Source organism: Diadema setosum, chromosome 7, assembly GCF_964275005.1.
Source record: "Diadema setosum chromosome 7, eeDiaSeto1, whole genome shotgun sequence".
NCBI lineage: Eukaryota > Metazoa > Echinodermata > Echinoidea > Diadematoida > Diadematidae > Diadema > Diadema setosum.
Window position 1 is genome coordinate 21,950,251 of NC_092691.1, and position 16,072 is coordinate 21,966,322.

Consider the following 16,072-nt stretch of genomic DNA (forward strand, 5'->3'; position numbering starts at 1 on the left):
CTTGAAATTCCAGTATCACTTTGGTATCAAGGGAATTCTGGTGAGCTAGGTATACAAAAGTCACTTCTACTGTGATGATTTTGTAGATATTAAATGTATTTGAAAATGTTAATAGATAGTGAAAAGGAACTGAAGTCTTGCCTTTCACTATCACATAACAATATGGTGTTAACAAACAATGTCACCTCCGAAACACAAGAAAAAGCAACCTACATGGAAAGCTGTGATTGGTAAATCTTCACAACTAAATTGCTTAAATTGGAAATCAAGTTTCTAAGATGAAAGCATCTATATGTTTACTTAACTAAAGCAGGAGAATTGATCTTGATTACAATATTATATATACAACAGATGGGTGTATTTTGTGCATTCTCTTTGTTAAAAAAGTGAAAAAATGTAAATTTGCACTAAAACGTACAGTATAGTAATAAAAATAAGAGTGAGAGTGTGTTAGTTGATTTCTCCACTTTGAGACTGATGTTACTAAAATAAATGAAACCATTGGTGTACATGATATGGTTTCTCTTCAATAGAAATGAGCAAAAACTCTTGTTAATAGTGTTTTGTCACCTCCGAAACAGTAATTCTTAGTTTTTATCAGATCTTTTATTAATCTCTAGAAAATTCTCACTTCCTGTTGCCATATTACTATTTTCATCTAAAAGAGATTCCTGTCAATTGGACAGAATCAAACAAAATTGCTTTGTCTTCGAGAAATTATCAAATATAATACGCTTGTTGTTTCGGAGGTGACGATTGTTTCGGAGGTGACAAGTGTTAACGGAAAATTGTAAATTGCTCCGAAATGAAAACAGGAGGCTACATTTCTACTACCTTCCTTCTGAGATAATGTGAGGGGATATTGTTACATTTTTGTAAATGTTATGTATAACTGATGTCAAGAATAAAAAAATCAAATACATACATCTGTTGTCTCGGAGGTGACAGAAAAGTTAACGGAAAAGTTGCATAAATTTATAAACACTCACCAAAAAATGATAAGCTATTTGAATCAAATAATCTTTGGATCGAAGTTAAGTCAGACTGATTACTATTCTGTTTTGATGGAAATTAGCAAAGTTGAATTTTATAATTGTGAGCAAGAGCTAACTCAAAAGAGGGGTTAACTGTTAACGGAAAATGTCACCTCCGAAACATAAAGTTTGGACAATTTCAGTCTTTAAAGAAGACAAAGCAGAACCTGGTAAACATAATAGTTCTTAAGTTTGGATACCTGTCTATCACCACAACAACAAAAATAATGAAAAGGAATAAACAATTTAATATGCTAGGTCTGACAAAAAAACCATGTCAGAGTGCATACACCAAAGGTGTTGGATTTCAAGCATGTAAATGCATGCCACATCTGAAAGAAAAAGAGAGGAAAGTTCATTAAGGTACCCAAGGTAGACACTGTGGGTGGTAAGTTTATGAGAAAAAATAATGCATATCTGTCTGTGTATAAGAAAGTTATACACCAATTAGTGCCAAAACCGTGTTTTACACCACTGATTGTAAAAATGGCCATATACGTTTGGAACATATATATATTTGCGTTATATGATATTATGATGTTTTCTATATTGCGGTGAGGGTGGAGTATTTTTGGCATATCCCACAGGGTTGCCGTTTAATGCGCACCCTCTTCACTGTATAGATCTTGTAAAGTTAAGTCTCTTCTATCATTTCCATTACTTCCCATCGATGAAAATTGTATTTGCTGTATTGCAGGGACTACTTTTACAACCATTCACGCTAGAACAATTACGGTATTTGCGTTGCTAATATATGTGTTCTGTAACAAGAGGGCGTAAGCTCAGGTGTAAATTTGGACACTTCCCAAAGGATTAATTTTGAATGTTCACCCTTTTGACAATATAGTTATTGTAGAGCAATGTCTCCTCTATTAAGTTGTATTTCTTGGAAACAAAAGTGCCTTTGCTGTACGGCACGATGGCATTTTGAAGACATACACGTTTGGAACATATTTATATTCGCATTATATGATTTTATATGTCTTATATACAGTATTGCCGTGAGGGTGGAATATTTTTTGGCACATACCACAGGGTTGCCATTTAATGTGCACCCTCTTCACTGCATAGATCTTGTAAAGTTAAGCCTCTTCTATCATTTCCATGACTTTGCATTGTTAAAAAGTGTATTTGCTATACTGCCAAAACTGCTTTTAAAACCATCCACGCTAGAACAACGGTGTTTACGTCGCTAATATCTATATTTTGTCTTAAGGGGGCTTGAGCGTAGGTGTACCTTTGGACAATTCCCATGGGGTTGTCTTTTAATGTTCACCCTCTTCTCGATATGGATATTGTAGAGCAATGTCTCCTCTATTAACTACAACATATTTTTGAAAACAAAAGTGCCCTTGATTTACGGCACGATCGAAGTTTGAAAACAGGTACGTTTGGAACATGTAGTGTATTCGCGTTAATAATATTCAATGTTTTCTATATTGCCATGAGGGTGGTGTACTTTGGGGGCACATCCCACAGGATTGGCATTTAATGTGCATCCTCCCACTAAATAGATATTTTGAAGCAATGCTTCTCCTATCATTTCCACGACATTCATTGATATAAAAGTGTGTAGCTGTATTGCTGCAACTACTTCCAAACCATGCACGAAAGAACGTCGGTATTTGCGTTCATAGTATCCGTGTGATGTAATTACGGGTCTTGAGCGGCGGTGTAATTTTGGACATTTTCCAAGGGATTGCTTTTGAATGTTCACCCTTTTGACAATGTAGTTAATGTAGAGCATTTTTCTTTTTGTAATTATATTGCATTTCTTACAAACAAAAGGGCAATTGCTGTACAACCGTAACGATCGGGACAATGTGAAGGCATTGAAAATTGAAACATATTTGTGCTATATGCTATAGTGCATATTGCCCTGGGGTTCGATGATTTTGAACACGTCCCACTCGGTCGCCGTTGAATGTGCACCCCTTTGACCATTATGATGATTGTAAAGCAGTGTCTCTACCATTTAAAAATCATGAAAAGTAAAGTGTCTTTATTTCCACTCGGCAAAACGACTTTACATGGCATGCATGTACAAGTGAGTTTGCTTTGGCATATAATGCATGTTTTGTTAATCTGTTTCGGGACCACGACGGTCAGGGTAGGGGTAATCTGGGCACTTCCCAAGGGCTTGACGATAGATATTGTAAAGCAACGTCTCCTATATCATCTTAATTGCATTTTAAGAAAATAAAAGCGTATGTGCTACACAGGCGGGAGAGCTTTTCAGAGGTATGTAACCATGGAACATTTTTCTCGGTTGTATACTGCATGTTTTTCATCGCCTTTAGGATGCATGGAGTTACTTTGAGCACCTCTCCCAGGGTGGTCTCTGCAAGTGAACCCTTTGGAATGCATAGATATTGTAGATCAATGTTGTTATTTTATCTCTACTCCGGCAATTTTTATAGAAAAAAAAAAGTGTCTTGATATGGCAGGAATCCAATTCAATCCAATTCAATTTCATTTTTATTTCATTTTTAACAAGAACAGATAGACATCACTTTCTTTGTAACAGAAAATGAGGTGCATAAAACTATGTTGAATGAAAAGAATTTACAATGATTATAGCACCATACAATAATTATACATAAACATAAAACTCAAGTGATAGTCATAAAACTCAAGGAACGACTTTTTTTCTGAGACATGCACTTTTGGAACGACTGTAATTGCGTTGATATTTGCGTTACAAAGGGTCATGTATAGAGGCAGTTAGTGCGGGTACTTCCTATATGATCCCTTCGAATGATAACCACTTTAACTATATGTCAGTGTATTAAAGTCAAAATTGCAGAGCAATATATCGTCTGTTGACTCCATTGAATTTCATTAAACAGGAGTTTCTTTGCTAGAGGACCAGAAGGACTGTTCAAAGGCATGTACCCATAGAACATAATTATGCATTTTTGCAGACATAGGTTTCAACATTTTCGGTGTTCCAATCTGAAACCTAGAAGCATTGTTTTCATGGAAACACTGTATTTTTATCATTATGGGAACTAATTTGCATACTATGCGAATGAGGCCCAGATTATGTACATGGAAATGTTTGCATCGCACTTACTGACATCGTAAACATAGATTTCAACACTTTTGGTCTTCCGGTCTCAATCCTAGAAGCATTGTTTTCATGGAAACACTTTATTTTCATCATTAGGCCTATGGGAGCTAATTTGCATATTATGCAAATGAGGCCCAGACTATGTACATGGTGAATGTTTGAATCGCACTAACTGACATTGTAAACATAGGTTTCAACACTTTCGGTGTTCCAATCTAAAACCTAGAAGTATAGTTTTCATGGAAACACTGTATTTTTTATCGTAATGGAGCTAATTTGCATATTATGGAAATTTAGCCACTTTGCCCCACTGGATTTCTTGGGACTTTGAGTAAGGTGTTTAGGAGCCCATAACAAGTAGCACTGCAGTGGAATTTCCTACTGCAATTAGTAGTGGGTGAAATCCTATTTTGACTGGACTAATGTGATCTATGACAAAATGTGTATCCAGTTTCTGTTAACAGTGCTTCATTTCTTTCAGAAGTACAGTATTTGTTGTAGTAGTCCATCGAGTATAATGAGCTTGCTTTGATATCGTACAGAGGTCCATGCAAGACCCGTTTCACCAACATTGATTTCAGTGACATCAGTGTCAATTAGTGTTTTCAGTTTCACTTAGCATGTCCTCGTGACTGAAACATACCAATCAGAAAGGTGAGATAGCGAGATTGAAACCAGTGAAGTGAAACTGAAACCAATGAGAAGTTTGGTGAAACACCCTACAGGACTGCAAGAAAGGAACAGCCATAAACTAACCATTTTTATTGGAAGTGGGGGCTGAGGTGGAGGAGGGTCTCATCTTATGAGAAATTGACTTAATCTATGTTCTATGCCTAATTGGCTTGAACGAAATGTCAGCTTGTCTTATGATTGTGCCAAATACAAAACGAAAAACAACAAAAAATCCAGCTACTGAGATGGAATATACATAATACACCACTAATAATGAAAATTGTGATATCTGGACAGCTGTGTTATAATGGCTACAGGCAAGTTTGAGTGTAACCATGGTAGCTATGGTCTCTCACAGGTTAGATCTCAACTCCAGTCAATTAAATTTACATACTTATATAAATTTAAAATGGTGTTTATCGTTGAGAGGGTGTTGCATTTTTTGTTTGAGAAAAAAAAAATTGTTTTCAGCATAAAGTTGCCATAGAAATGACCTAATTTTGGCTCAGATTTTTTGAAAAAGAGGTCACAAATGGGCCCAATTTTGCTTGAAGAAAGGCAGGAAATGAGAAATACATACACTGGCAACTTATCTCATGATTAATGTCAGCTGTATAATGAACACTTGAGATATCCTAAAATTCCCATTCATTTTTTCTGGTTTGGGGGTGGCCATATTGATGACGTCATTTGGGCATGTTCCGACGCAGAAATTCTGGGTAAATTTTACTGGTAAGTTTGTTAAGACATATACTTTCAAAAAATTACAAAATTTGTTTGTTCTACGATAGTTGCCAGTTGACCCCCAAATTCAGCCTCAATCTGCTGGCCTAAAAGTTGCGAGGGCATATGGCGATTCGAGCAGAAAACTGAATAACTGAAAGATGACTAGAATGCCTTCAAACAGAAAGTTGCAAAATACATGCATAAGTTTTGAAATTTAAACCCTAAAATAACAAACAAACAAAAATCTTAATGGTCTTATGACCCCTGTTTCCACCATATAAAATTTATACATATAAAAAAAATACAAAAGGATTTTCAGCCCCAGAATATATTTTAAATCATAAGATATCACTACTCTCCTTATCCTGACACTCGAGGTGTGAGTACACCGTACATGTATATACAACTGTATCTCATCATTTAATAAACACACAGAATTCCTGAAACGTCAAAGGCTCAACCATGTTTGTCATCTTAAACAAGTCAAATAATTCCAGAAAAAATAGTGATAGTTACCTTTGTACAATGGAATCTCATGACAAAAAAAAAAGAAGAAAAAAAAGACAACAAAAAGACAACAAAAATTTCTTATAAGATCACACTACTGAACCCAGGAATCTGCAATTCTCAGTATTCATTATCTGATACAATGAGAAGCCCAAGATTTGAAATGCCCACAAATGTTCAAAAACACTGCTTTTGTGCCGTGACAAAAATGTTCATTTTTCTGAAGAAATTAAATACTTATTCTCCTTGAACATAACAAAAAACAAACAAACAAACAAACAAACCTTGACTTCTTGCAAACAATGAGCAACAATTGTATTAAACTTGAAAAATTTGTACTGAAAAAAAAATCCTGACTTTTTATCATCATTTGAATTGTGTCCAAATAGAATGTGTGATAAATACCTGTTGTGTTTATCAAGAAAAAAAAATCCTTCAAGAAATAACAGTACTAGGTGCTCACTGGTCAACCTAGCATAAATGCTAATACGTGTTAATACAAGTATGATACCGGTATTGATCATTTTCTAAAATGATGAAAGCACACATATCCTAATCACAATGAACTGTCTTAATGACTGATTTAAATAGCAAGGTATATGAACCAATACAAGAACAATCAACATGGCGAGCGATGTGATAACCAACTTTCCAGAGAATATACCATAGTGTTAAAGATTATGCTGTGGTGATCTTTCCGTCTGGATTTCTAAAGCACAGCTTGTCAGGAAAAATAAAAAAGGGGCGCTTGCCCTCCTCCTTGAGCCGCTTGAATGCACCAGCCTTGGATTTTCGAAGTTGAAGAACATGTTGTGAGAGATCCTCTGCAAGTAAGTGCAACGAAAACTTTGTGATCCAGGTACAGCGATCTTGTAGCTTTCAGCTTGTTGATACAAGCCTTGTGGGCCCTTTCCTTTGCAGTAAAGGAACCAAAACCTATGTGGATCCTTCTTGGGTGATGTGGAGCATTCTCCTGTCCCTGAGGCCGAAATGATGGTGTTCGGTGACATCGCTGGATATCATTGATGTCTTCTTCGGGGACGTCTGCGAAGCGCAGGAAATCTTGCATAAGTTTCTTGCAGTCCTCCTTGTTGCCGGACTCCTGAATCCCAAAGACAACAAGATTATTCTGTCGTGAACGATTTTCAAGATCATCCAGTTTTCTCTCCAGCTTTCCATTGTCTGTCTGAAGCACCTGCACAGTATCTCTCAGGTTAGCGATATCAAAAGAGAGGCTCTTGATCTTCTCATCAAGCTCTGTGACTTTAGATGTGAGGTCGCCAAATTTTTTGTCAAGCAGTGACTCAATGTGAACATCCAGCCTATTTTCAAATTCAGTGAAAAACTGCACAAACCATTGTGGAAGTTGAGAGCTCGATAGGCCGGTGGCTGTTACAGCAGCGTAGCATGGCTTGCCCGTGGAAGATAAAAGCTCTCGTCTAGCAGGGGGGTCACGCGCTGGAACATCCCCGGCGGCTTCGGGAGACTCACGAGGAGGAGCTGTTGTGTCCGCATGATCATTGATCAACTTTGGTTTCTTTGCGTACGGCGAATTTTTCTCCATGATTGTGACCACAGTTGCATACGAAATCCACAATGAGTTTCACAAAAGTTACAGAAAAGTAAGAGGAAGAAAATTTACCACTTAAAAGTCACTCCTGGTCATATTCGTCACCGATAAAAGAAATCTGCTCTCACCGTGAAGTACTCACGTCCACATGCGAAGGGCGGCCATTTTTTCCACTATGAAGTGAGAATTGCCAAACATGACTTTGAAAGGAAACTTGCCCAGAACATAAACAAAGACTCCAAAAGTTTTTTATGCTTAAATGTGAAATCCAAGCAAAAGGTGAAAGATACCATTGGCCCTCTGAAAATGACTCTGGTGATACTATCCCACCTGGACAGGAAACTGCTAACACCCGTAATACGTTTTTTGCATTGGTGTTTACAGTGGAAGGAGATGAAACACCTAAACCTGAACAAATTTACAAAGGATCTGAGAATGAAAAATTAGTAGACTTAGTTGTTACAGAAGACAATGCGAAGAAAAAACTAGTGGAGCTTGATCCATCAAAATTGGCAGGACCTGATGGTATCCTAAAATCTCTAGCAGATGAACTGAGCAAACCAATTGCCTGGATCTGCAACAAGTCTCTTGCAGAAAAGAAGTACCTGTGGTACCTGAAGACTGGAGGGTCATTAAATCATACCCATCTTCAAGAAAGGATCAAAGGTCAGATCCTGGAAACAACAGACTTACTTCTGTGATTGGCAAAGTCTTTGAAAGCAATGTATAGTGGATATGATTCCTGTCTACCTCTCAAGAGGCAGGTCCTGAGTTCAAATCCCACACGAGTATGTGGGACCATGATTTTTCATCATGGGTATTACCTGGTATTTAGACACTGATTAATAGACAGTAGGTGTTTATTTTCATTGATGAAGGGCAATTCGTCAGTCAGTGGCAACTAATTACATGAAAAAAAAGTCTTGACACAAGAATGATTAATTTGCATAGATATGCAACTTGGCAATCAGTTGCAAAAACAACAAAAACAAAAGTCTTGATGCAAGAATCATTAATTTGTATACAGTGTACATGGCTGAATTTGTGTTCAAGATCGTGTGAGCACCAAAGGCAAGTTCACAGGACTCTCCTCAATGTATCTAACTTTCTTTTGCATTTTTTTTTTTATTTCATTGATTGCAGGTTAATGGATTCATAACATGCCTATTTGAATGGAAGAAACACAAATGAAATTTGATGCGCTTCCGGGGGAAGTTCCGGACTCTGCTGTCAGCCTGGACGACGATGTCCCCATTGCTGTAGGACAACCTCCTCAGGGGCATATCCATTCTGTGCCCTTGTGCGATGCTACAGATGCAAAAGATTCCAGAAATCGTCCCGATGTAGATGGCAATCAGTATTTGGAAGCCACGCAAGACTGCCACCATGAAGTACTTCCTTCATATTTGCCAGTAGGAGGTAGTGGTGATTCAGTTGATGTCAGTCCCGAAGAAAAGCTGTCTTCTCTTGAATCATCTCCCAGAAAGGTTGAAGGGATGGAAGCCAGACTTGCCTGCGTCAACTCCAGCGATGAAGAAGAGCTCGTAGTGGGTCACAAAAGAAATGGAGACGTGTCTCCCGCGAAGAGGTGGAATAAGACGAACAACAATGTTGAGCAGACAGGCATTAAGAGAAATGCTGCAACTGAGACCTCTACCATCTGCTCCGATGAGACAATTGAACATGGGCATCCTGTACAGTGCTCGGCAGGTCATCCTGATAATGTGAGTGATAGTGTTGCATCTCTTGATAACTACAATAGTCTTCCTCATAAACCAAACTTGAAAGAAAGCAGAGAGCATCCTGTTGATATGACAATGAATGTGGGGAGTGAGGCTGGCAATAAGAGTAGAACAATCTTACCAAAAGAGTCAGAAAGATGCAAAGACACAATCAATACTGCAGTGCCAGTAGCAAGCAGGAAATCCTCCCTTCGCTCAAGAAGGGGTCAGTGCGATAGAGCAGTGGTTGATGTTGATGGAAGTGCAGAAAAGAAATTGGGGGACACGTTTTCCCTCAGCTTTGCAGATAAGGAAAATGTTGAGGCACCTACAACAAAAATGACAGGGTCAAATTCTTTGCAACTCATACAGGATTTTAGTCAAAACAAAGAGCAGGATGCTTCAAAGCAAGGAGAAAAATCACCAAAACTTGTAGGAAACTCTAAAGCCTCGGAAGAGACGAACAAAGTGCCTGATTCTCCATCACACAATGGCAAGCCAAGCTTAGGTGAGCCAATGAGAGGTGGAAGTGAAAATTTGCAGTTAGAACAATCAAGGGCAGAATCTCCTGTATTACAGTGTCCCTCATTAACACACTTGCATCCTTTTGACTGCAAACAGGAGGGATTATCTGCAGGAAGTGAGTCTGAAAGGAATGCAATCTCACAGCAAAGAGAAAAGGCTGCTGGCAAGAGTGGCAGAAAGGGCAACCGTCAGCCCAAGAGAAAGGAGAATACTGCTGCTCTGGCAGCCAGCCCTGATGTTGCTTGCAACACATCACCCGACACTGGCACTGGAAGAGATCAAGTGCAGCAGGACCAAAGGGATTGTCAAATTGCTCACTCCGCGGGATGCGACAGGGGGCTGGAGCAAAAGATGAAGCGGAAAACGTGGCCTTACAGCGAGAGAAGAAAGAGGAAGCAATCAGTGACGACCAAAGTTGAGGCTAGGGCAAAGGAGGAGGAAGAAGAGAAGGAAGATGAGGATGAGGATCATCAGCCTCTTACAAAACCAACAGGATTTCCATCAGAGACTACATTAGGTAAACACATGCAATACACAATTTTGTTTGTTTTGGCAAATATCTCCGTGTTCGGATTCAGCATTTCTTCATACAGTTATCACTATGACTTTAGTGATTTTATACGGACAATTCATAATTAGGTCAAGACTCATTTCACCAATTAACCCGTTGAGGATGAGTAGTGAGTATACTTGGGCAAGTATCTGTGGGAAATATGTGTTGTACCAAAATCAGTCTGTCCTCAACGGGTTAATAAGTGGCATATTTTTGTCAATTCTCATTTCACCAATTTGTAAGTCAATGTAGTTTGAAACCCTAGAGGTCAATTATTTTGCTTGTGTGTTGGGAGTGATGTACACTATTATATTTGTGCAGAAACTGCAGTTTTTGAGACACAGACACTGGCATGCATATGATATCCTTGTAACTACTCCAGTATTACGCCAGTGCTTCAGACACCTCCATTAAATTACAAGTTCACCATAATATAGTAAGATGTAAAACAAATTATTAACATTTTGCTATTAACATTCTGCTCCTGCAGCCAGCTCAGAAGTTGCTTGCAACACATCACCCAACGCTGGCACTGGAAGAGATCAAGTGCAGCAGGACCAAAGGGATTGTCAAATTGCTCACTCCACGGGATGCGACAGGGGGCTGGTGCAAAAGATGAAGCGGAAAACGCGGCCTTACAGCGAGAGAAGAAAGAGGAAGCGATCAGTGACGACCAAAGTTGAGGCTAGGGCAAAGGAGGAGGAAGAAGAGAAGGAAGATGAGGATGAGGATCATCAGCCTCTTACAAAACCAACAGGATTTCCATCAGAGACTACATTAGGTAAACACATGCAATACACAATTCTGTTTGTTTTGACAAATATCTCCGTGTTAGGATTCAGCATTTCTTCATACAGTTGTCACTATGACTTTTGTGATTTAATACTGACAATTCATAATTAGGTCAAGACTCATTTCACCAATTAACCCGTTGAGGAAGAGTCATGAGTATACTCGGGCAAATGTCTATTGGAAATATAATAAATGTTGTACCAGAATCAGTCCCTCCTCAATGGGTTAATAAGTGGCATAATTTTGTCAATTCTCATTTTGCCAATTTGTAAGTCAATGTACTTTTAAATCCAAGTGGTCAATCATTTGGCGTGATGTACACTAACATTTGTGCAGAAACTGCCGTTTTTGAGACACAGACACTGGCATACATGATATCCTTGTTGCTAAACATTGTTTACACAAGTGCTCCAGACACTTCCATTAAAGGACAAGTTAACCGTGATATTGGTACAAAAATGATTCACATTTCATATGCATTCCTTTAGCACTATTGGCATTTCTTCCATCCTACACTGTATCTCCCTTTTTTTCTACATCACCTTATTATATATCAAAGCTTTTATTGAATTTCTTTCGCAGGAAATGCATCACCAGCACTGAATAGAAGATTTAGTAGGTAAGCAAAACAATGTTATAGACCTATTTGCTGATAGAATCATATTAAATAAAGGCGACTCCCGTTATATCAAAGTCCTGGGACCAGCAGTTTTCTTTCGTTGTATCAAAATTTTGTTACATACCAAATGGTAAAATATTGATATCAACGATAATTTTTGGACCTGAATCTTTACTATGTTGTAATGAGAATTTTGATTTATTTTAACCATTTTTGTTATAATGGGAGTGCATTGTACTTGTGTTTATAAAGCAAAAACTGTTCCTTATCAACAGGAAGCTTGCACGTAACTTGCCCATGTGACAACAACTGATGTTCTGGAAAAGTATCAAAAAGATGTTCTATTGAACAGATTCATTGAATACAATTGTAACATGTTACTGAGGCCCTATAAGCTATCCTTGGATTTTACCACATCAGTAACCTGACCTACAAATATACTGTTTTGTAAAATACATCAGTTGTATTTCATTGCCTAAGCTCTTTTCTTTTTTTTATCTCCTCCCCCCCCCAAAAAAAAAAAAAAGAAGAAAAAAACCAAAACCACACACACACACAGACAATGAATACAGTCAGGATGTGACGGATACTAGATTTGATTTGATATATTTATTCTCTGTGTGGCACATTATTACAGTTCCCCCCCCCCCCCCGGCAATGCCATCAAACATATGGTACTGCACACTATGGCTATTTTTTCCAATTTCAACAGTGTTCATTACACATACATCTGTGACATATACTGGTGTAACTACATGTGTTATAAATAACCACATATTGCTTATAAATGATGAGATTAGAGTATGATGACTGGAATTTCATGTGTGGGCTATTAAGAAAGAAAATATGAGACTTTGAATACCAATATTGTGTAAAGTGACATTCACAGTGTGATCATATAGCAAGTCATAAATCAATTGCTCCTAGTAGCATTTATCATCATCAGCAATTACCTTAAAATGCAAGGGTCTACGTTCATGTATGTGCATGTACTTTATGCCTCCCAGAATATTGGGCTGCCTGGTATCATGACTAGGGAATGACTTAGATTGAAGTGAAGCAAATTATTATTATTATTATTTTTTTTTTTTGTCTGATCTGTAGCTTTTGTGACGATGATGATGACGATGACGAGGAGCTAGTTGATCCTGTCCTAACGCCAAATTCAAAAACCAGAGGTGAGCATATGAATTAAGGGGAAATCCAGTCCAAATAAAAGTTAGTCTGATAAGAAAGAGTAAAGTACTACGAGTTCAACTGTACAATTTTGATCGAAATTGGATGAATAATAAGGAAGTTATATAACATTTTGAAATTTCGCTATTTTCGGGGGAAACAGTTCTTGAACAGCTAATATGCAAATGGCAAAGTGAGCATGTCCTCCCGTTACAACTTATGTACCATATAGTTTGTACATAAAATTTTAAGATTTCTAGTTTTTTCACTCAAATGCAATTTTGCCCGAGGCTTAAATCCTCGAATATCTAACTGATCACTATTCTGCAGTTTTTCAACTGGGAATAACATCATGTTTGAGACTTCAATGACAGAAACACTGAATTTTCATCATTTTGTTTGTATATGATCAGTGGAAAATTGTGAGGGTATGACATGGTTTGTTCAATCATTGGCATATTATTCATACCCACTGTACGAGAACTGTTTTGCAGAAATTAGCAAAAACATCAAAATGTCATAACTTACTTATTTTTCATCCAATTTAAGTCAGATTTTTACTGCTGTTTTTTTACTCGTAAGATTTTACTCTTTTTTTTTTTATCAGACTAACTTATATTTGGACTCGATTTCCCCTTTAAAGCATTTCATGCTTGCATTAGTAATGATGATGCAGATACGTGATGATAATAATGTTGTCTATATGGCATTCACTTGTGTGCATAGCACCTCTCCACCACATCGTTGTGTTGCATTTAATTGTGGTGTGCAGAATCAAACTCACACACACACAATTTCTTATGTGTACCAGTGCTCTGCTGTCAATGAACATTCCACCCTTGCTACAACTTTGTGGTACACACAAATTTAGCATTCTGCTTCCTTTTAGGTCCCTTTTCAGCTCCTGGGTAGGCAGGAGCATCATAGATGAAGGGTCTTAGAAATCAGTTACTAGTACTGTAGCAGGGCCTGAACCTGTGGCCACCTTGTGAAAAGGGAAGTGTGTGCCCCCATAGAGAATGACATACTGTATATCCAAGATGATGACAGTGGTTTACCTTATGATGATGATGATGAGTGTTGTGGTGGTGATGATAATATGTGGAAGTTCTTACAAGGATTATGCAAACTTAAGTTTTTATGCCTCCGCCCCAGAAGGGGGTTGGAGGCAATTCTGTATACGCCATATATTTAGCGAGTCTAAATTTTCGTGAATCGAGACTTCCTGATAATTTCGCGAGTGATTAAAAATCGTGATTGTGGAGTCCTGCACTGAACAGAGAAATGTGGATACGCATACGTCACATTCATATCGGGATCAGAGTCAATATTTTTGCGTGTTTTTAATTTTGCAAATAGCAGCTGACTTGTGAAATTTGCGAAAACAAAAACCTTGCGAAATATGTGCCGCATACAGTATTTCAAATTACTATCCTAATAAAAGCATTCTAGATCTGTTCATGGCACCTTGTTTGATGATTTTGTAATTGTAGAGCTCAATCCTGGCTAGCTGTTGGACAGCAGACACATGTGGTTCCTAAAGGGACAAACAGTATACAACTTTGCCAGTCGTTATGTGCAAACTGGTTTTACACATTGTTCCAACTTGACTTCATTGTGTTGCATAACAAGAAAAAAAGTGATACTCTTCCATATATTTCTAAGGATTTAATCAATTAATCAAGTAATCAATTGCAAACAGAAAATGTTTAGCTCCTTAGCACTCCTCTAAACCACTTTCAAGCCTTTTGAACAAGCTACATGGGAGCAGCCCTGAAGATTGTTTATATCCCAGTAGATACTCTAAATGACTAGACTTTGAAAGGAGTCATACTGTGATACTTGAGATCATAATTTTCTTTACTTTCTCTCAAAATAACAGACCTTCTTCCTGACATTGCCGTGGAAGATGTTGTGTGGGCTTTGAATCCAGGTGACCAAAGATACTGGCCTGCAGTGGTAAGCTGTAGTTTATAATTAATGTCTGGTTTAATTTCTGTAAGTGCCAGAAAATATCAGAATGCCCATGGGCCATGGAACTGTTTGGTGTTTGGTGTTTGGTGTTTGGTTTGCATTCCAAAAGATAAGATACTGTAAAACGAGGAATTTTCGTGTGCATTTCAATTTTGCGAATTTCGCGAGCGCCAAGATTCGCGAAATTGAAATGCACATGAAAGTTCTTGTCTACACTATATGCATTGAATGCAAGTGGCAATTTATGAAAATTTCATGCCGCAAAAAAGGCTGTCGGGTCCAATTCGCAAAAATTTCATGCTACGAATACTGTAAAAGTGGATATTTTCGCGTGACTAATTTTTCGCGCTTGGCCTGGTCGGAAGAGTTTCGCGTGTTTTTAATTCCGCGGAATCAAGACATCACACACAGGCACATATGGCAAGCAAAAATATTCGCGTGCTTTTATTTTCGCGCTAGTTTCTGGTTGCGCGAAATGCGCGAAAATTTGAACACCGCGAAAATTTCCACTTTTACAGTATATCATGTTTTACAGTATCCTTTAACAATCAAACATCTTTAGGGACAGAATTTCATTACATCATTTTAAGTTGCTATTCTTGACAAGCAATTGAAAAGAAAATTAAACAAACATGTAATCAAGGTAGCAAATCTTCTTTGAATAGGCTTGCTGTATGGTGAACAAAGAGTGACATTAAACACTGTAGGAGCCGTAATTGCTGCTTTCAAAAGCCTCTTGCCCCAAACAAAACTTCACGAATACATTCTGAGTCTGTGAATCTCCTTTCCATGTGCATAGCAAAATAAAATTGTTCAGGGCAGAGCCCAAGACTAAATGACTAATGGAACAACTGAAGAAAATGTAAATGAACCCCAGGGAAACTTGTTTTGCATGAAATTATCATAATTTCCCAAAATGTCCTGTTTATCTTCAAATTGCACCAATCTGCTGATTTAGTTTCCTGTTACATTCCAAATTTATTTTCTCACTCTGCCTTTCTTAAAGACTCATTTGATTAATCTTTAAACATTTGGAATTAGTTATATAAAGATATCCTGATTTGACAGAAACGTAGAGACTTTGCCTCAGAAAACTGTTTTAACCCATTGAATACGAGTCCCGAGTATAC

The 16,072-nt window shown here is 37.8% G+C and overlaps 1 protein-coding gene across 1 annotated transcript in view; it reads left to right on the top strand.

Annotated features, from left to right (window-relative positions):
• The first annotated feature begins 213 nt into the window (after nucleotides 1-213).
• Nucleotides 214-16,072, top strand: part of LOC140230996 (uncharacterized) — a 31,468-nt gene continuing 15,609 nt past the window's right edge. The window contains exons 1-7 of the mRNA XM_072311143.1: nucleotides 214-223; nucleotides 8,798-9,306; nucleotides 9,925-10,345; nucleotides 10,857-11,162; nucleotides 11,756-11,792; nucleotides 12,897-12,970; nucleotides 14,851-14,927. Coding sequence (XP_072167244.1) covers nucleotides 214-223; nucleotides 8,798-9,306; nucleotides 9,925-10,345; nucleotides 10,857-11,162; nucleotides 11,756-11,792; nucleotides 12,897-12,970; nucleotides 14,851-14,927 — 1,434 coding nt within the window. The remainder of the gene's footprint in view (nucleotides 224-8,797; nucleotides 9,307-9,924; nucleotides 10,346-10,856; nucleotides 11,163-11,755; nucleotides 11,793-12,896; nucleotides 12,971-14,850; nucleotides 14,928-16,072) is intronic.